This window comes from Petaurus breviceps, unplaced genomic scaffold (genome assembly GCF_028583685.1).
Source record: "Petaurus breviceps papuanus isolate PSGF00001 unplaced genomic scaffold, PetGlider_PUasm1.0 91023, whole genome shotgun sequence".
Lineage (NCBI taxonomy): Eukaryota > Metazoa > Chordata > Mammalia > Diprotodontia > Petauridae > Petaurus > Petaurus breviceps.
The window spans coordinates 1,588,878-1,613,261 of NW_027187398.1; the positions used below are offsets into that span (position 1 = coordinate 1,588,878).

Below are 24,384 nucleotides of genomic sequence, written 5' to 3' on the forward strand. Positions count from 1 at the left end.
TATACTGTCATTTAGTCAAATAAAAAGTGGCTACTGGTACATTTGGCAGAAAGGGTGAATTTTCCTATGTGGGTTTCACTGTACATTTCTCAATGTACTATATATAATATGCTTTTTAGATATATCATTCTCCTTCCAAGACATTTGCTAGTTTTCAAGTCTGCTTTATCTTTTTCAACTATTTAATACTGATCTGTTCTATATTTTCTATGACCTTACATTTACTCAGATATAGGTATTTTCCCCAATTAAATGGCAAGTGCTTATTTTATTGACTCTTTGGTAGAGAGGGGGGAAAAAAGCCAGTTACTAACTTCTAATTTAAATGCAGAGTCTGTTTCTATCTATAGAAAACTGACATTTGACTGAAGTATCTACTCTATTAGTAAAAACACAGACCACTCTCCTAAAATGATATCTCTTTGAAAGGAAAATAAGGTTTTATATGAGGCTCTGTGTGTGTGTGTGTGTGGAATATAGACAATATTTCAGTCTAATATGTCAATATAAATTTCAAAGCACTGACTAGACTAAATTAAGTTGTTCTGGACCCTCTCCCATCCCCACCTCCCAAATACTCTTAGGATGGTTATCAAAGGGGGATTTTAAATTAAAACTGAAAAGACTCAATCAGATTCTACAATAACTAGTAAGTTTTTAAGGAAAAAGAAAGCCCTGTGAAAATAAAGGAAGCAGTCACCTATTCCCTTTTGGTATTCTAGGTTAGTATTCAGTCATCATAATTCAAAATTTTATTTTGAAACACAAGTTTTAATCTGATCCACTTATGTGAAAAATTTAGGCAAGCCCGCAAATGTTTAAGGTGTTTGACAACAGTGCCCTCCTGTGGCGTAAAGTATTCATTAACTCTACCTCTCTATTCTAGAATTCTAGTTTATGCATAATTAACTATCCAGCATTATCATTAGTCAGGTTCAGGTTTAGTAAATGTTTCTGACTAAATAGTAAAGGTTCCAGGACAAGACAGTAGTTGAAAGAGATTACTTTAATTGTCAGCAAAGATAGAATATAATTTTTCTTTGTAATTTTTAGAATCAAAGTACCATTTATAATAACACTCATTGTGACAATTCTTCACCAAGGTATTTTATAAAAGTATCCATTTTTCTTTTAAATTAATAAGTAATTCACCAAAAAGGAGATGTTTTTGCTGAAGAAAGTTTTTCTTTGATATAAAGGCTCCAACTTTCCTCTTATTTATAGACTATAATCTGAATTCTAATCTGATGTGTTAGCAAGATAGGATTTTGAAATGTGATAGAGAACATGGCTTATAAATATTTTAATCCAGAAGAATTCAAAGATCCTTTCTTCCACTGAAAATCCACTTTTTGTTTGTTTGTTTGTTTTTGGAGGGGGGAAGGTAGGTCAATTGGGGTTAAGTGACTTGCCCAAGGTGACACAGCTAGTGTGTGTGTCTGTGTGTGTGTGTGTGTGTGTGTTCAGTGTCTGAGGCCGAATTTGAACTCAGGTCATCCTGACTCCAGGGCTAGTGCTCTATTCACTGCTCCACCTAGCTGCCCCCTGAAAATCTACTTATTTTAAGATCAAAGTTTACAGTAACTAGCGACAACCTGTTCCAGTATTGTGAAGCTGTCTAAAAAGTCCTCCTCTTCAATTCCAAACTTTGTATACTGATGAACATAGGCTCTGGTAAAAAAAAAAAAAAAAAGGGAAAAAAAAGATGTTAAATACAGAATTCGAGTATATTCATTCATAACTAGACTATAATATGTGCCCTTTTTTCTTCTGAACATTAAGAATTACAAAGTTGTCTGGCCTCAGACACTTAACACTCACACACCCACACACACAAAATTAGCTGTGTAACCTCGGGTAAGTTACTTAACCCCAATTGCCCTCCAAAAGGCAAAAAAAATGAAGAATTACAAAGTTGTATGCCAAAGTTCTAGCATTCCAGAAGGATGCCAACAAGAAGAAAGAAGGAAAGGAAATAAGCATATAATCCCATTTTACAGGTGAGGAAACTGAAGGAGAAAAAGATTAAGTGCCTTGTCCAAAATCACACAACTAGTTAGTATCTGAAGCTGGATATGAACTCGTTTCTTGCTGACTCAAAGCTCAGCATTCTATCTACTTTACCAACATCTGCTTCTTCCCCTAAAGAAAGGGAAGCCAGGCATGTTAGAGACGAGTATAATTAATGTTAAATACATACCTTTCAATAGCAAGCTTTCCAAGTACTTTGAAAATAAATATTCAATTCACATAGAGATTTTTAGGAATAGAGTTATGACATAAAACAAGGTATATTTATGATGAACAGACATAACAAATGCATACGAAAAGCTGGTTGTATTCTATATTTGCCAATCATTTTGGAACTTTGGAAGTTGATGGGTTGGGGAAAGTGAAAAAGTCACTAAATTTCTTTTCACACTGGAATAACACCCTTTTAAGGAAAAGAAAAACATGGTATAGAAGTAATCAAATACTATCTGATTTAAATGAAAAATCAACAATCTGTTTATCCAATTTTTTACCTATATAATTTCAACCACAGTTAAAAACAAAAACAGGGACTTTTTTCTTCTGGTTTCATTTTTAAGTAAGGCCTCCATACAATTTTCATTATTCTTTTTACTGACACAAACGCCCTGAATACGCACACATATATCCATTTGTAGTCCACAAAATAGATGGTCTACAAAGTGTCTGAGTCTCTAAATGCATCTTAGAATAACATTTTGGACTATGGTTATACCTCATAAACATTCACATCAACCCTACTTACTGGTAAAGACTGAGAACCCCAACTATGGAGGTATGGGGGGCAAGGACAAGATAAAAACAAAACACCCAAACATGTTCCATAACCTATGATCTTTTTTTATTTGGGTGACGTTACATGAAAATGATACAGGGTAACTGTAATGAAGTCACAAAAATGGCAACATGCAAAAGAGGATGGTGTTTGGCCTTTCCATGACAGGAAGAAGGAAGAATTGAGGGGTTAACTTTAGCTCGGTGTTTTAGTATACTAGTCCTGCCATTCACTACCTAAAGATGTTCTTTCAACACCAGGCAGTGTTAACAGCTAACATTCAGAAATCCTTGGATGTACATGGGCATGACTAGTGACCTTCAAAAACACATAGACTACACATTGTGATTACGAGTGGTATAGAATCACAGGCCTGTAATTAAGTGCCAATATGTTATTTTAAGCTTATTTTACTTACTTTGAAGCAAACATGCTCCAGGCTTTGCCTATGATGGTATCAAGTGGTTTTAGTAAAAATTGACTATTGCTGACCAAAGCAGCTGATTTCTCATATTTGTTAAAGGCTCGGTGTGTTCTCCATTCACTGAAGGCATCACTAGGCTGGAGCCAGGAAGTATATAAGGCTGAATCTTTAAAACCCCCTTTGGAGGAAATAGCACAAGTTATTTTCTCAGGCATTATTTCTTAATTTTCAAGATCATTTAATAATAATCTTTTTTCTAGTCAGTTTTACATATACCAATAGATCTCTGATCTATTCTTAAGTCAATATGAAGAGTAATAAAAGAGTATACACAACTGTGTTGTACTTAAATGACCTCCTTCTTCCCCACTCCCCCACCCCGGGGCCTTTTTTTTACAGAAGGCTTACTACAGAGCTTGCTTGGTTCTTTTATACAAGTGCATGGACTGGCCAATTTACAATACTGCTGAACTCATCAAATCAGAATTGAAACAAGAGACTTGCCAGGGAACTGAGAGCCAACAGCAGGAGTAGCACTATAAAGCCAACTCTTCAGAAAACTTTGGGCCAAATGCACTAACTCTGTTGTGCTACAGAAACAAATACTGGTTACTTTCCTGTTCTTCCATCCCTCCAGTCTGCCCCCCCCTGCCTCACCCCCCAAAAAAAGCTTTTGGTTGGTTTTGTATTCACCATCTTTACCAAAAGTACTTGATTTTCATGATGATTTTATTTCCACTTACCTAGGTCTGCACTGTGCACATCTTTACCACGCAGGATGACCAAGTTGGCTATGGAAGTGTTAAAATTGGGCTCCTTGTTGGGAGAGGCCTTCTCAAGGGCAGGAAGCCCTGACAAAGGTGGTCGGACCTGCCAATCAATACCTTAACAGAGAGTGAATGTGTTAATTTCCATTTTCCTTTGGACAAAAATACTAATGACTTACCACTCTCCTAGATGCTCTCTTCTCTCTGGGTTTTTGGGACGTTGTTCGTTTTAAGTTCTCCTTCTACCTGTCTGAATACTCACTCTCAATCTCCTCCATGCTATTTTCGCTCACAGTGAGTACCCCCAAAGCTCAGCCTTGGTCCTCTTCCCCTCGTTCTCTAAAATCTCCTCTTCGGTGACCTAATCAGTTTCTTCATCTCTCTCTGTATAGTACGCACATCTATAAGTCCAGTCCTTTTCTCTCTCTTGAGCTCCAGTCTTGCATCACCAAGTGGACATTCCAAAGGAGATATCTTATAAGCATCGCACACTCAACATTTCCAAGACAGAACTCATCATCCTTTGCACCCCTCTCCCGATGTATTTCTGTCAAGGGGAATCGCTATCCCTGCAGTTGTGAAAGTTCACAACATCGGTGTCTTCCTCCACTCTTGCCTCTCCTCACTTTCCATATCCAATTAGCCGCCAGGTCTTCCTGATTCAACTTTCACAACATTTCTAGAATCTATCTCCTTTCAATTCACATGGCCACCACCCTAGTTCGAGTCTCCATCATCTCTCTCCTGGGTTACTATAATAGCTTCCTAAGTGGTCTACCTCAGGCCTTCCCAACCTGCACTTCAAGAGCTGCTTAGAGCCCTTGGGTCATTTGCAGCAACCCAAAGTATTTTGGGAGGCACGAAAAATGTAGAGGAAAACATGTTTTGTATGTAGAGGAAATCTTTTGGTGGGCCACAGGTTGGGCAGGCCTGGTCTACCTGCTTCAAGTCTATTTCTTTTCTAATACATTTTCTTTAAAATTGCTGAAGTGATTTTCCTAAATTTTAAACCTGACCATATCACTCAATAGACTCTAATGGCTCCTTGCTACTTCCATCATTAAATAGAAACTGCCTTTTTATTTTTGGTATTTAAAACCCTTCAAAACCTGGCTACATTTTTCCTGCTTTATTATATATCACTCCCCTATCTGTACCCTACATTCCGGCAAACTGGATTCCTTTACTATTCATCAGACAACTCCTATCTCTGTGCCTTTGCCTTGACTGTCTATCATATCTATAACTCCATCTCTCCTCACCTCCCCCTCTTGGAACCCCTAGTACCTTTCAAGATTTAGTTTCAAGTTCTACCTGAAGCTTTTCTTACTTCCTCCAGCTGCTAATGCCTTTCCCTTAAAAATTATATTGTATTCATTTTGTATAAATATAGATATACATATATTTGTATAAACATATGTACATACTTTGTACAAACATATATACATACATATACATTGTTTCTTCAGCTGAAGTGTAAATCTCTTGAGAGAACCTTTTCATTTCTGTATTTATATCCCCAAAGTCTGACATTTAGCAGGAGTTTACAAAATGCTTAATGACTGATTTATCAGGAATGCCTCCTCCATTTGAACTCTTTAAGGGGCTTCTTTCCATGACAGTGGAATAAATAATTGATAGCCACATTTATGCCTGATTTAGTCAGCTGATACTGATAATAAGAGAATCAATGAAGAAATTATCCATGTGGTTGCACACGTATAATTTTACATATAGAGAGGCAGTTAAGCGAATAGAGTGCTGAGCCTGGAGGCAGTTTAAATCTGGCCTCAGTAATTTACCAGCTAAGTGACCCTGGGCAAGTGTTATAGGCATGTAAATTTTTAAGATCTTCCCTGCCCCCAGGTTAAATGCACCTGGAGCCTGTGGTGGGAGACTTGTTTTTCAGGAGATACTTTGTGATTGGGCAGTGGGTCAAGAGGGTTGTTACATTCTCTGAGCCAGGACAAGGCTATGTAAACCCTGTGAGACTTTGTTTTGGGGCTCACTGAGAAGTTATGTGATTTGACCAGATAAGACTCTGGGCAGCCGTTGAGAGCTTTGAAAACCCGGATGTTGATGCTTCCCTCTCTGGTGACTGTCTAGGTATGGATGTAATGGTTGGACAGTTAGAGGCCTATCTGTTAAAATATTTCTCTGTCTTGTAATTTCTGCTTGTAACCTCTGTATACTCTGAAGTTTGGTGTGCTGACTTTTCCCCCTGAACTAGGTAAATGATATGTTTGATTGATTAAAGCAAGATTGTTAACCCATTTTGAGTTGCTTTCCTTTAGAAAAGCATTTCTAAGAACCTGTGTTGGCAGCCACCCTGGGGATGCTGGGTTGCTTGCTGCTATAGCCAGTCACTCAACCTCTAAGTTTTCCTTATCTATAAAATGGACATAATAATATTGCCTACTTCCTGGGGTCCTGAGAATCAAATGAAATAATATTTTTAAGTGCTTTGCAAACCTTAAAGTGCTATATAAATGACAACTATTATTATATTCAAATATAATACCTGGGGAAGAGCCTTTAAGGGTGCACCTATAACCAACAATGCCTGTCCTCCCACAACCCCTTAAACAACTGTTCTTCTCTTTTATTATCTTTGCCAATCTGATGGTGTGAAGTGGGAATTTAGAATTGTTTTTATTAGCATTTCTCTTAATTATTAATGACTTGAAGCATTTTTTCATATTATATGTCTTCATTTGAAAATTGCCTATTCATATCCATTAACTACTTACTTACTGAAGAATGACTCTTATTCTTGGATATCTCTATCAATTCTTTATGTATCTTAGATATTTGGCCTTTAGCAGAGGAATTTTCTGTGAAGATTTTTTTCCAAATTAATTAGTCCTGTAGTGATTCTAGTTGTATTTATTTTATTTTTGCAGAAACTGTTAATTTTATGTAAATAAAATTGCTCATTTTATCTTTAATAATCATCTCTAGCCCTTGTTTAAGTAAGAATTCTTAACTCTAACAACAGTCAGTCAACTAGTATTTATTAATTATCTATCTGTCAGATACTGTGTTAAATGCTAAACCATAGTTGTGAAAGAGATCTTCAGCTCTTTTGTCTCCAATATTTTTATATGACCTTTCATATTTAGGGAATGTATGCAAATGTAGTCTATTTTGGTATATGGTATAAGCTATTGATTTAATCATTTCTGCCGAACTGCCTTGTAGTTTTCCTAGCAATTTTTATCAGAGACTCTTTACTTTCTCCATTAGTTAGTATCCCTGGGTTTACTCATTACTATGCTATCATGTAAGATCACTTCTAATTTTTGCTTACATAATCTGTGTCACTGATCAACTTTTGTATATTTTAACTGGTCCCAAACTGTTTTAATTATTTCTTTATAATATTATTTGAGAGCTGGTATGACTAAATCCCCTTTACTGTTGCTTTTTAAATTGTTTCCCTTAAGATTCCTGACTTTTGGTTCCTATTGAAAAATTCTATTACTTTTTTGTCTAGATTTCTAAAATAACCCCTTTGTAGTCCTGTCTTACACTAAATTTATAGATTAATTTATTACCAATAAAAATAGCAGGTAACATTTACAAAGTACTTTTACATATGTTATTTATCTTTTGCAATTTAGTACAAAATTCCACACCATCCTGATTAATTCCAATTCTGGTACCTTTTTGGGGTTCTAAAGCTTTCAAATGCAGTTTCTTTCTAATATTCTTTGGTGACCTTGCTTCTAATTTACCTAAACAATTAATTCTATATATAGCTTTGAGAGTTCTACTTCAGCCTTCCCAAACGACATTGCTAGTTCCTGATCACCACCTCTCTGCTGTCATCGTGAATATTTATCCCTATTTTCTACAACAGGATCTAGGTTCCATTGTCTACAACAGGGTCTAGGCCCAGGCTGTGGGGGTAGAGAAGGGTGTCCCTCTTCAGTTTAAATCACCCTTTCCATTTCTTAATTAAACTTTATTCTTTTTGGGGGGAGTAGGGTGGAGCCTATTGGGGTTAACTGACTTGCTCAGGGTCATACAACAACTAAGTGTCTGGATTTAAACTCAAGTCCTCTTGACTCTAGGGATGATACTCTATCTATTGCACCCTCTAGCTGCCCCCTAAATTTTATTCATTTTTAAGTTGTTTGCTGATTTAAACAATCTTTTCTTTTTTCACAGTCAAGAAAGGATTAACAAGAGGTAGCTATTTAAGTTTCAGATACATTTAAAATGCAAACTTCATACCTACTTTTTTTCTTCACTCTGGGATTACTTTCAAATTAGCTGCCTTCCTTCATTACAATAAAATAGGTCTATCAATCTTCAGGAAAAAAAAAAGTGGTCTAAGTGTTACTCCTGAAATTTTTACAGAATCCAATTCTAATTTTTCCTGAAAACAAATTGTATATAGAGTGGTGCCCCAAAACTCACTAAGATATTTCAGTATATATTAAGTTTCTGTTAAGTGCCTTATCAGATAGGACAAAGAGAAGGGGGTAAATTCCTGGAATTATGCAAAGTCTCAGAAGTTCTCCCCCATAATCTTAAAATGATTAATCTCCAAACTCCTTAATGATTAATTTCCAATTTCCTTAATCTCCAAAGCTCCAAAATGAGTAAGATATTGTTGTTGTTTTTAGCAGTTTTACAAACCAGGAAAAAAGTTTTCCTTTCTTTGATTATCTAACTTTATCTTTGTAATCTCAACATCACTAGGGCTGAAATGACAAAGTATGTTGCTGGGTTTTTTTTTCCCCTTCTTAACCTAATCTCCCACTGAAAGTCTAAAGTAGGAGTTAGTCCTGTTTACTGGGACAGAGTTTGGCATCACTACTTCAAGAATGAAACTTCATTAATCTTCCCCAGCATTCTAAACTCTTTGGCTGCAGCTTTTTAGCAGTCCTTCTGGCTGGCTGCATTTTCCCCTTAAAAATCTTTCAAGGTAGCAAAATCTATAAACAACAATGCACATGACACATGACTGAGATTTTTCTTCATTTTACAAAAAAACAAAAACACAGACAAAACAATAAAACAAACACATACTTGCTAGCCTCCATATCTCCTCCTGAAAGTCTAATCTCCAAGCTTTTAATTTGTTGCCAAATTTGGAACCCATTTGGATTTTGAGCTATTTAAGCATAATTTGAGAGCTCTATCTTTTAGTTACCCCCCCTCTACTCCTGTATAGGAAATTCCAGGCCAATAAGAATTTCCTAAAGGGGTGTCAATTTTACAGTTCACTCTTTCTCTTGTTTCATGCAAAAATAAATTTTATACTGGGGGAATTCTTTGGTATATCACTATTCCTAGAACCCATCAGTCCCTTAAAGAGAGTCCCCAACTTTCAGGGTTAGGGTAAACCATTCCCAGCAGTGTGGAGAGAGATCTTTCCTTAGCTGGGAAGAATTTGAACTTGAGTTGAGTTCGACCTTTGGGGGGCAGTCTTCCACAAAAAAAGTCCCTCAGTGAAAGAATGACCAAAATATACTAGGGAGTTTATTAATTTATTAAACAATGAATGTTAATTATGTAACAAATTGGGGCCAGGCCTTCCTCAGTTTGGCATTGTACCCTGAATACCTGGAGAAACAGATTTTTATGCATTAAAAGTAAATCATTAACAGAATATAAAGTAGGATATAAGATTAGGTAATCTGATTTCTAATTGGGAGAAAGATTAGGGTTTTTTTGGATGGGGGGAGGGGGTTTGAATGAGTTTCCAAAATTAAGTGGGGGAAAAGTGAACAGGTATAATGCCCTGAACTCAAAAAAAAAAAAAAAGAGTCCCAAGTATCTGTCAAAGAAACAAGGAAATGGTAACTGATTGGCCAGTATGGGGTCAGTTTTCAGATAAGACACATGGGTTGCATGAGATGTATAATTGTAAGAAAACTCCTTTTGTCAATCTTTGGATCTGACTGGGTTTCTGATCAGCATGACCTAGATCCTCAGTTAAGGGTCTCTAAACAACAGGTAGAGGTGGTCTAGTTTCCCAGCCACTCAGGGCTAGGGTCAAACAGTGCAATGAAATTTACTCACAAGTCCCACAAATGAATAAATTTTTCTCACAAGATAGAAATTAGACTAGACCCATATTTGAATGGAAAGGGAACTGAACTAGATCTATGGATGAATCACAAGATGAAGTCAATTTGGTTCACACAATTCTCACAATTCCCTTATATATAATAAGAGTTTGCTTTTATTAAATACCTCATCTACTCTGAGTCAGTAATTGTACTTTTGAGAATATATCTCAAGGAAATAACCAAGAAGAAGAAAAATGATGTCCACAGAGATATTTGCAATAGTGATATTTATAATAGCAAAAAACTGGAAGCAACTTGTGCTCAGTAGAAGGGGGAAACTATGTTATATTAATATAATGTAATCTTATGTTGCCATGAAAAATGGCTTGTGGCCTATTTATATTAACATAGGTTAAAAAATATTACACACACACACTTACATACATATAAATAGCCACATGTCCACATACATACACACACACACACACACAAAGATCAAGTATACTCTGATAATAATGTTGTACAAAGATGCAGTAACAAAGAGGGAGAGAATTTAGAGGGATTATTTAGAGGGATATATTGCTAATTCAATTTCTTCCTTATTCCCTGGCTTCACAAAATTGTTTTAGTTCTTGGCTTGGACAAAAATGAATTAGGGAGTAGATTACAAGATATATTCCAGAATAATAATAACAAAGCACTATAGTAAGAAAATACAAGAAGTAGCAAAGTAAAAACATGTTGGCAATGTGCTTTTTTAGTTATGAAACCTGTAATATTTTCATTTTGGTTAAGATTTATCACAGATGTAGAACAGAGCTATTAGGTACTATTTAGGAAATTAAGGCCACCAGAGACAAATTAATCCAAATATATAGGGTTAAAACCCAAAGTCAATTTATTAAATGGTCACGGAAGTTGTTAATTTAAGGAATAATAACAGGGACAGAATAGATGATTGTCTAATAGCACTGTCTAAAGCCGATTTACAATTTTGTTTGGGGGTTATAGAATGAGAGTGAGGATAAAAAGCAACTAAGCCACTGGGACTTTTGGGGAGTCCTGCCCCAGCTGGCCCAAATCTATTTATATTAGAGGTTCTCAAAGCCCATATTGTGGGAATATTTTTTTTAAAAATGCCTTTCTTACCTTCTTCCATTTTAGCATTAGAAATGAGCATCTGTCTTAAATGCTTTAGCAATCCAGCCCAAGCAAAGGTGGTATATGCCAATGAGTTTTCAGACATCTGAGGAATGTTACGGAGACCCAGAATTTTGAATTCAGGGTGCGGAACCAAGCTTGCCATTAAGTCTCCTAGAGAGAGAGAGAGCAATATTTTTAATAAATTACTCCAAATCATTATTATTAAATTATGCATACACATGTATTTGTAGTGACATATAAACACTAGTGCATATGTGTGTATATATATAGGTATGTATTTTATATACACACATGTGTATTTTGAGTTAATCAATCTGATGCCAAAATATGTATTTTTTTCCCTAAGACCAGGATCATTCAAAATTAATGATATTAAAAGACAATTACAAGGGAAATATGTCTAAAGCAAAGAACACAGCTGCCAAATTAGTACCAAGCCAAAAAATTAATCAACACACTTATACCCAGAGCCATAACTAGCATAAGGCTATTATTAGAGTTTTGTCCTACTGTGTCAATATAGGGCAGGGGTGCAGAGGTAGGCTTCCACCTGTCTCCCACCCCACCTATCACTGTGCCTGGTCTAGAGACCAAATGAGAGTTTAGAAGATGAATAACTGAGAACTTAAAGAAAAAAATTAAATTAAGTGAAGTTCATAACCTTTTATTAAGTACGTACTATGTGCCAGGCACATATTCTCTGCATTGCGATGAATAAATGATCAGAAGAAGCACAAATGCTAACCTGCCTATCATTCTAAATTCTCTAAAACATTCTCTTGGGAACATTTTTAGAAGAAGGGATTTTTATTTGCTTACAGATAGAACTGAAAGAAAAACAACCAAGTATCAAAATGTGATAGAGATGGAGCTGGATTAGAAATACCTTCAGGCTTTTGTTTGCTCTGAGAAGGGGGGCAGGAATCATAGATTTCAAGCCTGAGTGCTCAGCTAAAGAGTCTGAATTTTATCCATCAAGTAATGGGGAGCTGAAAAAACAGATTAATCATGTCACTGACCATTCAAAATCCATTGATGGTTTTCTATTGTTTATGAATTCTAAACTCTGTTGTTTGACATTCAAGATACTCTACAATCTGGCTTCAACCTAATTTTTCAGGTTTATTTCCCATTATTCCCCTTCATATACTGAGAGCCTTAGCTAAGAGGACTTCTTTCCATTGCCCAAACATATTATGTACTTTCCCATCTCCATGCCTTTGCTCACACTGTAACCCCTCTAATTTGCATATCTTTCCTCTTGTCATCATTTCTGCTTGTCAAAATCTTATAATCCAATACCACTCCCTCCAAAAAGCCTTATTTGAGCTCTCAAACTAGAAGTAATTTCTCTCTCTCGTCTATGCTCCTATTGCACTTGGCTTATATCTTTATCATAGTACTTCCAAATCAGAATAGCATAAAATAGAAAGTGTTAAGTTCGTCAGGGGCAAAGTAATTTATTGTTCACTTCTGTGTACCTCACAGCATCTAGCACAGTGCCTTGAACATAGTGAGCATTAATAAATGGTGAACTCAATCTGACAAGAATGTATTGAAAGTTTTGATCAGAAGAATGATGTAATCTATTATATTTTATGATTAACTTAACAGTATTGTTCAGGAAGGCTTGGAAGGGCAAGAGGCTGGAAGCAAGAAGACCACTGAAGCAGTGTTGGTCCAAAGTAATGAAGGCCTGAACTATGGTGATGGCAGCCAAAGTAGAATGGATGGAATCCATAAACAAAGAGGAAGTGAATTTGACAGAATGTAAGGATCAGATGTGGTAATGGAGATGGAGACAAAATGGGGGAGGCAAAAATGATACTGAATTCTCAAGTCTATGTAGCTAAGAGAATGGAGGTGCCATTAACAAAACAGAAAAAGTCAGGAGGAAGACCTCCTTTGGGGAGTGAAGATGAATTTAGTTTTAGGTTGAATTGTGGTTTGAGATCAAGATGTTTAATCGAACTGAAAATATGTAACAGAAGCTCAGGTTGGGGCTAAGCTAGATATGTAAGCTGGAAGTAATCTGAATAAACATCACAGCTGAAGCCTAAGAGTTTATGAGAAAGTCCAGGGAGAATACAGGAAGAGAAGATAGTTGAGGAAAGAACCTTGGAAAATGGCGACATTTAGTGGGCAGAAAAACAAAACTAAGCAAAAAAACCCAAAAATCAATGTATTATGGAAATCAAGGAAAGTAGGTTTCCAAGAATTAGGGGATACTCAACAGTGTTTAATATATTGCAGAGAGCTCAAAGGAGGTGAAGACTGAGAAAAAGTCACTAATAGGGACAGGTAGGTAACACAGTGGAGAGAGTACTGGCCCTGCAGTTAGGAGGACCTGAGTTCAAATATTATCTCAGACACATAGTAGCTGCATGACCTTGGGCAAGTCACTTAACCCTGATTGCCTCAAAACAAAAAAACACAATGGACTTGCTTGGGGCAGCTAAATGGTACAGGTATCAGCCCTGCAGTTGGAAGGACCTGAATTCAAAGCTGTGTGACCATGGGCAAGTCACTTAACCCCAATTGCCTCATCAAAAAAAAACCCCCAAAACACCCAAAAACCAAAAAAAGAAAGAGAAAAGTCACTGAAGTAAAACATAATGGACTATGCTGGCTATTAAATTGTTATTAATAAAGCATACACTACTTTCTGTTAACAAACAACAAAAGACAAGAACACAAAGTGATGTATATTGCCAGTTAATCACTTTATCAGGTGATTTTGCTTAACTTTTTATGGGAAGATACTATAGGAAGAGACTGATGCATTGAAACAAGATATACCAATAAAAATGTTTTTAATAAGATAGAAGAAAAAAAGACCACTGAATAAATATATCAGTCAAGATGGCACTTGTGATCTTTTTCAGTAGAATGAAGAGAGATCTAACCCAAATTGCCAAGGACTCATGAATAAGCAAATGCAGGTATAAAGTGCTTCTCACAAGTTTAGTAGATAAAGTATACATGGAAAGGTGGTTTATCTTTTATTTTATTTTTATTTTTTTATAGAAAGAGCTGAACAGGTTTGTATGCAGAAAGGAAAGAGCCAACAAGAAGAAAAGATAATGGAGGTACAAGGGAAGAACAAGAGATAACTGATAGAACAAGTCTTATAGTAAAGAATTTATTCTTTACAAGGAGAGGGGCTATGTATTTTCAGTCAGGAGGAATTGGTGATGGTGAAAAATTCTGAGCTTTGAGGGAAGTTGAAGGAGCTCAGTTTTATCAAAGTAGGAATGCAGGTCATTTACTGATTGTAATGAGTAGGGATGGTAAGTCTGAGTAGAATTTAAAAAGCTGCTGTGGAAAATGGAAAAGGGAGTTAGTAAAGAGATGAATAAAATTCTTGAGGATCGGTGATGGCCCAGCTGAGGTTTAAATAGCACAAATTTGTAGCAGACCAAATCAGCAAAGTGAGGATTGAATTGAGTACTGGCAAGGAAGAAGGTTAAATGGGCAAGCAATTTTAAGGTCCTAGTGAGGTTACTGCTGTAGTGGCTGACAGACTGGGATAAGAGGAAGGGGTTAAGCAATCATATGTGTTATAGTGTGAAGATGAGGTTCAATAATACGGAATCGGAGTGTACAAGATGAAGTTGTCAGAGAAGTGAAACATAAAATTCCACATTTGGGAGATGGAACAATTCCCATGACTGAACTTCAAGGGGGGAGCTGACAATAAGTGAACATGAAAGTCCTGTGATCTGAAAATAGTTAAAGATTTGTAAAGTCAGAGTGTTACAAGGGTCATCAGCAGCATAAAGTCAGAAGAATTGGTGGGAGGAAACAGGTCCAAAAGTCCTTTAGAAAGATGGGAGAATGTCCTGAATTTGAAAAACGATGGTGAGGAGGATGGGGAAAATGTTATAAACATAAGCCTTGGACTACAAAAGATAACTTCATGACAGACCACTGTATAATGGAGGAACAAAAAGTACAAAGTAGCAATAGGAAGCAAAGGGATTCTTTTGGTCCCATTAATTAAGAACTGAAAGCACATTGAAAGTTCTGAGGGAGCAGTATTATCTGGGAAAACCAGAAGATTTATAAAAGTTTAGTTATAGTACAAAAGGGGCTCAATGGAATTCAAACAAAAAATTGTCAAAGGGAATAAAACTGAAATTTATGTTTGTACTAATTTTATGCCTTAGGATAAATTAAAGAGTATATAATATTTGATACTCTCAAGAAAAATATAATATCTTTCACTGAAAAACAAGCATTTGGGGCAGCTAGGTGGTGCAGTGAGTAAAGCACTGGCCCCAGAGTCAGGAGGACCCAAGTTTGGTTCAGGCCTCAGACACTTAACACCCACACACCCACACACACACACACACACACAAAAACTAGCCGTGTAACCTTGGACAAGTTACTTAACCCCAATTACCCTCCAAAAAAGAAAAAAAAGAAAAAAGAAAAACAAGCATTGAAGATGCTCAAATTACCTAATGGGTTTCTTCGGTATTGAAAGGAGTCTCCTGAGGAGTAGGTAGGTTGGAGCACACTTCCCACCTGGTGGGCAATGACTTGATTCACATCTCTAAAGGAGATCTGTTTGATATTCATCAGTTTAGCACATATCTTATGTACCACATCATTTTCATGAACAAGAAGTGCATCTGAAGACCGATATAGATGAGAAAGAGTCAAAATTGAGTTGTAGTTCTGGACAATAACCTATGAGAAAAATGGGTCAAAAATGATTTGCTCATTTCATTGTACACTTCCTTCCTTCCTACATCACTCCTTATATTGACTTGTCTCAATATAGAGATGTAATGCTTCTTCTGGTATAATCAGTAAGTAATTGATATACAGAATCTCTTCCCCAAAGAAAAGAAATATTTTTGTTTAAAGGTTGGGAAATGGGAACTATGAGGAAAAAGCTGAAGGAAAATGAATTATTTTGTTCGGATAAGTTAAGAATAGATAATTCAGTAAGAGTTGGCATGAAGTGTTCCCATACAGAAGATGATGTATATTTTATCTCCAGTGAAGAAATCATGGACTATCAATTTGATGTGTGTGTAAATATAAATACACACACACATATATGTATATGCATATATGTGTCCAATGTATATGTATATGCATATATGTATATGCATATACATATATATCAGATTTTTAAAAGTGAGTAAATGTTTTAGTGATGTTTTATTTTTTTAAAATAAATTGATTAATTTTTAATTTTCAATATACACTTCCATAACTTTTAAATTTTCTCCACCTCCCTTCCCTCCCCCCTCCCCAAGACGGCATTCAATTCGATACAGGCTCTACATATACATTCTTATTAAACATATTTTCACATTAGTCATGTTGTATAGAAGAAATCAAATGAATGAGATGAACCATGAGAAAGAAAAAACAAAACAAAAAAAAGAGAGCAAATAGTCTGCTTCACTCTGCATTCAGATTCTATATATATATTTTTTAAAGCAATCGGGGTTAAGTAACTTGCTCAAGGTTACACGGCCAGTTATTTCTGGGTGTGGTGCTGAGTATCCGAGCCCAGATTTGATCCAGGTCATCCTAACACTGGAGCCGGTGCTCTTACTCACTGAGCCACCTGGCCGCCCCTCAGATTCTATATTTCTTTCTCTGGATGTGGATGGCCTTTTCCATCATAAGTCTTTTAGAGTTGTTTTAGGTCCTTGCATTGCTGAGAAGAGCTAAGTCTATAAAAGTCAGTCATTAGTGATGTTTTCTAAGACAAGAATGAGTTCCTAGGGAAAGTCAGGGTGAGTGTCTCTGTCCTTAACAGAGCTTTAAAAATAAAGACAACCCATTTATTTGAAATAGTTTATATATAATTCTTTCCAGATGCAAGGGAATGGATTGAGTGACCTTTGTAAGACACCTGGTTAGTCTAAGGATCCTTAAACTGTGTTACACATAAATTCTGCAAGGGAGTTGTTAAATGTCTCCTTAGATTACATATATGGGTTGGACTCAATGATTTCTAAGGTTCCTTCTACCTCTAAAGTTCTAAGATTCTATAATGTTATTGTATGATACTATGGCATAACTACAGATATTTCACAGTCTTTATAAAGATTTCATTGACTGAAATTTGAAATAGGCACAGCCAGGTTGAGCCTTGCTCATGAATACATCATCCTATACAATCATTCTATAAGAGATATTGTTGTTGAGTTGTTTTAGTTGTTTTTGACTCTCTAAGACCCCATTTGGAGTTTTCTTAGCAAAAATACTGGAGTAGTTTGCCATTTCCTTCTCCAGTTCATTTCACAGGTAAGGAAACTGAGGCAGGCATGGTTAAGTGACTTGTCCAGGGTCACATTGCTAGAAAGTATCTAAGGCTGGATTTGAATTTAGGTCTTCCTTACTCTAGGGTCAGAGTTCTATCCACTGAGCTACCTAGCTTCCCCTAGAAGAGACGAATTACTTTCTAAAGAAGATAGAGAATTAACAGACCCAGATTTTTTAGCCTCTTCTCAAAAAAAAAAAAAATTAAATCTAAAATTTCCAATGAAGACATTTTGCAATATGCTCTTACCTCACCAGTTCCATAGGGCCATATAACCTGATTTATTATAAAAGAATTTGGATAAGCATCTCTCAAGTTCTGTGTGAGGAAGGCTCCCAAACCAGATCCTGTGCCTCCTGCCATACTCATTATAGTAGAAAATCCTCTTAAAGAATCATATGTCTCTACTTCCTTCTGAATTAGATTCATGATAGATTCTTCATGCTTGGGCCCATGAACACTATAACTACATAAAGAAAAAGGAACAGACAAATCTGAGTAAATTTTAACTTAACTGGAGAATTACAACACAAAAGCTAATACAGTAACAGAACAAGATAGAACTTTCCAAAGCTCTATACATGTTATTTAGGCTGGCAATGTCTAGCTTCTTTATTAGAGAGTATTTAAAAGTCAGATAAAACTTGTAGGGAAGATGATTTTGTAATTCATTATTACTTAGTATTCTAATAACACTATATTAATAGGTATAGCCATACAAACTTTAAAGCAAACTGTAAGTGCTATCATTATTATTATTAAACCTCATCCCTCCTTACTGGCTGAGGTTTCTCTCAGTCTGTGATGGTCAAATTCAATAGCATCCCCAGCCTTTGCTTTACCACCTCCTGACTCATCTTGTTTTTTACCCTAGAATTCCTACTTTACCCTCATCTGTGAAGGGAAAATCCCTAGCTCAAGTCTTTTCCACTGAAATGTAGATTTTCAGATTTCTGTGTACCCCCAAATCCCATAAGAACCCATATGTAGCTGAGAAACAATTTGGTCAAGAGGCAAAGTAATGCCACTTGCTAGCCTTGTGATCAAGGTCAAACCACAACCTCTCTGGTGTTCAGGATTCTTCAGTTTTTCTTTTAATATGAGGGGATTAGACCAGGTAATCTCTAATGATTCTGAAAATCAGTTAAGGACCTTTGCCATTCTCTACAGTGTTTAAATGAGAAAAAAAAGAAGAAAAGTTTATACAGGTAAGAAAGGGGTTTTTAGCTTCATTTAAATTATTATTAGAAGTAAAAATCCTTAGAAAAAATTTCCATAGGCCTATATATTTCAAAGGGCTCAGGAACAGAACAAAAGGTACTTTACATTATATGTTATTTTACATGCATAAAAAAATCTCATTTGAATACCAAGGCTACTTTGTAATCTTCATTTTTACTAGTATGGAAACTGAGACTCAGAAGTAATCTGCCCCAGAGCATTTAAACTTTGATAAGCTCTGTGCTACTCTGTTCTAGAAACATCTAGGAATGTCTGCTGATATGAGAGAGAGAGAGAGATGATAGGAGAAGTGGGAGCAGGTGACCTAAGTCCTGCTGCTGGTAGAAAAGAGTTGGGAACCCCCAAAAAATGTTTCAGGAGGCTTTGAACAAGCAGGAAGTACCAAATCCATTGTTCTCAACTGCATTTCCTCCATACCTGACAGCCCCTCTCTATTGTATCTCTTTAGACTTGTTTCTCTGTCTTACCCAGAGTCTACACACAAACACTCCCTATTCCCTAGCCTGCCAATAGAAGCTTGTAGTTGGGGAAACTACCAGTCTCTCATACTACCTGAAATCCTTAACTGAGACACAAATACAAAGGCAGGATTGCCACCTTCTACTGTCTGAAAGCAAGCTCTGACTTAAGGTATTTAATATTTGTTGACTGATGGATCCACAATTTCAAGTTTATAGTTTCTTTAGATTCTTCAACTGTATACCAGTAATCCAAGTGAAATTTGAGTAAATAACTCTTACCCATATGCCCAATTATTTCCAGAACCTTGTTTTTGACAGAAATATGAGTGTTGACCATACTTCCATCTACCAGAATGGGCAGCCTTTAATAGTGTTTGACTGATCACTTTGGGCTCCATGTCAATAAGCAATGCTCGGGCAACTGGAACTAGAATGTAAAGAGGAAAACAAAATGTAGAAAAAGTTATCCACACAAAGGATCATAAATTGAGAGCTGGGAGGGCCCTTACATGTTAATTCAGAGTATAAATTTATGTGACCAGAAAAAAAAGAGGGAATCTGTCACTCTGGTATGAAATTCAGGCAAGCAGCAAAGATACCAACATTATTCCTATTGCTTAGCATTCCTATTGCTGAGTTTTAGTATTTACTATTTTTAGTATTTTTAATAATAAATATGTTGGTGCTTGCTTAATAACCTCCTTGAAAATAAGTTGGACTGTTTAATTTTTTGTATTTGCATACAAATACAGGCCTTCTCCTCCAAAGAAAGCAAGCCGTAGGCTTCTAGGCTTAAACAAATGTATATAACTAATTTAATGCAATTAGTTTACAAGTCTAGGTGTCACTTCCAATCAAACACAAGGGTGAGAATTTATAGAACCCACTCTAAAACTCAGTTAGGAAACAGTAACTCAACTACCGTTACATATTCAAGATATGTATCTGAGAAGTGGTTAATCATCCCCTACCTTCCTATATTTGGAAGGATTACACCCTTTCAAAATAGTATAGGGCCCATAGTTCTATCATATCAATTTCAATATAAAAATGAAAACAGAGCAACATTTATAACACAACTACATTTAATAGCTTCACTTTAAAATAGAACTTACCAATTGTAAATTAAATTTTCTTTGCAACATTTACTGAGTAGCCATTGTATATACAGCATTGGGTATTAAAAAAAATAAAATTGGATACATAGAGATTTTTGAACATTTCCTAGGTTCCTTTCTGATTAAATAGGCAATAGAATTGGTATTCTAGGGTCATCATCTAGTAAAAGGGGAAAAAAAAGAAACAGAATGAGTTGTTCTAAATGTTTATCAGCAGCTTAATTACATACCTCCACTTTTCTCCTCATTAAAGAAATATTCTTTGCAAGATGCCTGATATACCTCATTCTCCCTCTTAGAGCAGAATCCCTGGGTGTTATTTAAGTCTCTACATATGGCATCAAACACTTCATAACCAATCTGATTGCCACACTGACCAAGTTGAACTGTGACTATTGACATGGTGACCAAGCTTTTTTCCTATAAAGAAAGTGAATAAAGCATAATAGGAAACAATCATGTCTTTGAAAATAACTACAGAAAGGTGAATAAAAATACATCTGCATACATCAGAAAGTAATCACACATTAAGCAACATTACATAACTGTAATAACATTTAAGCTCAGCTGAAGGGAAAAATAGAACTTCAAAGTTCTTAAATATCTTTGATAGTGTGCTAAAAATAGCATAAAAAACATATTTCTGTCCTTAATAATTACTTCTGTTTAAAAAAAAGTACCTTCTCTTCATAAGATGGAATGGTATTGTATTGCAAATACACGTTCTTTGCTATAGGGAACTCTCAAGAAGGAAACTTTCTATATCAATACAAATGACACCAGCTTTGCAATTTAAGAGTCTTGCAGAGTTAGTTACCTGGGACACTGAAAGGTTCACAGGTTTACATATGGGACGTGATCTTCCTGATTCCAGGACTGGATCTCTAATCATTACACTATGCTGTTTTTCATCATCCTTCCATAATTGAGATAAATACATTGGTAGTTAATATCAGTAATGAGGGAGTAGAAGTATACTAACTACTAGAAAATGAGTGCAAGCAGAGTACAGGCAGATGGAAAGAAGTTTGTTGGTGAAGGAAAGTGGTTAGAAGAATCAAGGTTGGCCCTCAAGTTTTTGGTATGATCCTTAACTGTAAGACCTCATAACAGGTATTACTCGTAGAAAAAGAAGGAGGTGGTATGTTCTGGTGTGGGGGTTGAGGCCTTCAGGCAACCACAAGCTGGCCTACTTAACTACTGGGCATTAACTTGTTTTTTGTGGCAGTTCCCTATGTACTACAGATAGCAAGCTTGTGCATGTGTGTGTGTATGAGAGAGAGAGAAACAGAGAGATTGAGGTTTTTTTTTTTAATTGCTTTTTCAGTTAAACATTTTCTTTTCTCTCTTTCCTATCTCCTCCCTACAAAAAGAAAAAAACAAAACCCTTACAACAAATATCAGTGATATCTCATGCAGATATTTTTCCTACTCTATTGCTTCTCTTCTGATTCTTCACTGATTTTATTTGTGCCAGTGTTTTTGGTTTCTGCCAGTTTGATAAATGTGAACTGGCAACTCAAAGTTCTTTTAATTTGTATCTGTTTGATTATTAATGAGATTGAGCAATTTTCAGGTGATTTTTCTGCAGACGACATGACAGTATATCTACAAAATCTAACTGTTTCACCCATTAAATTAATGAAGACATCAAATTAATTTAGCAAAGCTGCAAAATGTCCACATCACAAAAAGAAATTTTATTTACAGTAATAACAAAAATTGTCAAACATTTGGCAATTAAGCTACCTACAAATACATATAATCTATAAGAGGACAGCTATATTTCAAGTTTTATAGGAAGATGTAAATAATCAAACATCAGTGATAATAAACCATTACAGTTTAGAAAGGGCAACTGACCAAGTCAATTGCTTGGATTAAGAATCGATGTGTAATAGTTGCCCTTGATTTTTTGAAGTACTGAAGAACATGAAAAAATCAGACATGCCTTCATCAGCACAAGTACTATGGATGAGACTGAAACCTCTTCACACCTTAGAATAGAACTTTATAGTTTTGTTTTTGTGACACAACCAGTCAGACCACTACTTTTCTGTCTCCTTCAATGGCTCTTCTTCCATGCCATGCCCACTCATATGCAAGTCCCCCAAACCTCTATACTCTCTCATTTGGTGATCTTATCAGTTTCCAATAGTTCCAGATTCCAATCAGATGATTCCCATATCTATATAGTTTACCCTAGTCTCTCTCTTGAACTCCAGTCCCATTATCACCAATTGCTCATTCATACTGAATGTTCCACAGGTATTGCATTGAAAACAGAACTCAATATCTTTCCCTATAAACTCACACTTCTTTCAAACTTTCTTCTTACTGTCAAGGGTACCACCATTCTTCCTATTAGCTTAACAAGCTTGCTTGGTGTCATACTTGACTCCTCACTCTAACCTACCATACATATCAAAACTAGTTGCCAAATTTTGATGTTTCTTTCTCCATAAAAAGTTCTCAGAATACAATTTTTTAAGCATGCAGATATATTTAGAAAGTGAAAAACAAAAGGTGAATGTCATTCAGAATTGATGCACAAAAACAATTTTTTGACAAGACTCCCTTCCTTTACCTGGAACATCAGATTTTCTGTCAATTTTTCCTCAAAGCAATGATTTTGTTTTTTCCAGTAGCAAAATACCACAAAGTTAGAGTGAGAATATATCTGAAGATTTCACCATCCTTCCAAGCTTAGGTGCGAAGCACCTATACTAGCCCTTATAAGAAAAGTTCAGTCAGTCAGCTAGCATTTAGCAAATACCTATTTTGAGAAGGACCAAAACAAACAAAATCACCCCCTGTTCTCAGGGCCCTGGAGGTCTGATAGGGGAGACAACATACAAACAACTATATACAATTCCATATATATACATACACACATGTAACTGGGGTAGTCTCAGACGGAAGGAAGGCACTGACAAAAGCATGGGAAAAGAGAAGAACTGTCAGTCGGTTAGTTTGCATTTAAGTGCCGACCATGTACTAGGCACAACATTGAGTCATCTAGACAAAAATCATTTTGACTTAGAAACCACGGTCTTGCTTTTTCTTCGTATCTCTAGTGCTTGGTATAGTGTCGTAATAAATGCTCGCTGACAACACCAGAAAAAGGAAAAAAAAAACAAAAACAAAAAAGACGGCGGGCTGGTCCTAGGTATGGTGGCAATGGGGATGGATGTCAGGTTTATTAATTTTCGGTCAAAGGATGCAGATGGGAATCACACACACGTGGGCTGGCATGGATGGGTGGGGATCTGCATATTGGGAGGGAGAAAATCTCATCCAGGAGATCACTGGATTTGGAGTCCGGAGACTTCCAATCACGGCTCTTACCACCCGTGAGAGTCCTGGACAAGTCACATGCCCTTCCTGGGGCTGTTCCCTCACCGGTAAAATCAGGTGGCTGGCCCTGCCGCCGCCGACCTCCAAGGTCCTTCCAGCTCCCAGTCTTACTATGTTAATACAACCCTGAAAAAACACGGCAACCAGGTTTCTCCGCACGCGCCGAGCGTCTCCGATGCGAAGGGTCGCAGCAGGGGCTTTGTTTCACTGCAGAAGAGACCAGGGAAAGGGAAAAGCAGGGAGGCCGGGAGGGGAGGGCGGGGACCTGGGACCTCTGAAACTTCCAGCAAGGCCACCGCGGCGAAGACTCTCTCATCTCGGGCCTACCCACCCCTGGCCTAAGCCCGCACTCACTGATGGCTCCGAAGTGGGCCAAGCCTTAAGCCTCCAGAATAACGGCTCTCTAATCACGCATGCTCACTTTTACTAGCTAATCCCTCCCGAAACTTTACTCCTGCGCATGTTCGCTGCCGGACTCAAGACTTTAGAAGAATGAGCGCGCGTGTTCTGTTCTGCGAATCCTTCTCCTTATAATTCTCCCACCACTTCCTCAGCTGGCACAAAGTTATGCACAACTTCTGATTTCAATTCGTCAGTTTCCGAAACTATACGCATGCCTACCATTGATCAAGCACTTTTGTGGCGAGATGCACACTTAAGTTTTTAAACTCGGCTTCAGGCGAGGTTTTGCGCATGTGTAAACTTCTACTTGGATCCCAGAGCGAGA

The 24,384-nt window shown here is 36.6% G+C and overlaps 1 protein-coding gene across 11 annotated transcripts; it reads right to left on the minus strand.

Moving 5' to 3' along the window:
• Positions 1 to 990: 990 nt before the first annotated feature.
• On the minus strand, positions 991 to 24,382 carry TUBD1 (tubulin delta 1). 11 transcript variants are annotated; one of them, XM_069078177.1, is made up of 10 exons: positions 23,703 to 24,271; positions 21,118 to 21,216; positions 20,531 to 20,720; positions 19,462 to 19,609; positions 17,729 to 17,945; positions 15,651 to 15,882; positions 11,173 to 11,337; positions 3,974 to 4,114; positions 3,225 to 3,408; positions 991 to 1,671 (listed from the first exon to the last, which is right to left on the minus strand). In XM_069078177.1, exons 2-10 carry the CDS (start codon positions 21,190 to 21,192, stop codon positions 1,569 to 1,571), a joined length of 1,455 nt encoding a protein of 484 aa, XP_068934278.1. In that variant the 5' UTR covers positions 21,193 to 21,216; positions 23,703 to 24,271; the 3' UTR covers positions 991 to 1,568. The 11 variants fall into 11 exon arrangements, with proteins under 11 accessions (XP_068934278.1, XP_068934281.1, XP_068934283.1 ...); XM_069078180.1 differs by lacking the exon at positions 21,118 to 21,216 and adding an exon at positions 22,888 to 23,032; XM_069078182.1 differs by lacking the exons at positions 21,118 to 21,216; positions 23,703 to 24,271 and adding an exon at positions 24,279 to 24,382.
• Positions 24,383 to 24,384: the final 2 nt, after the last annotated feature.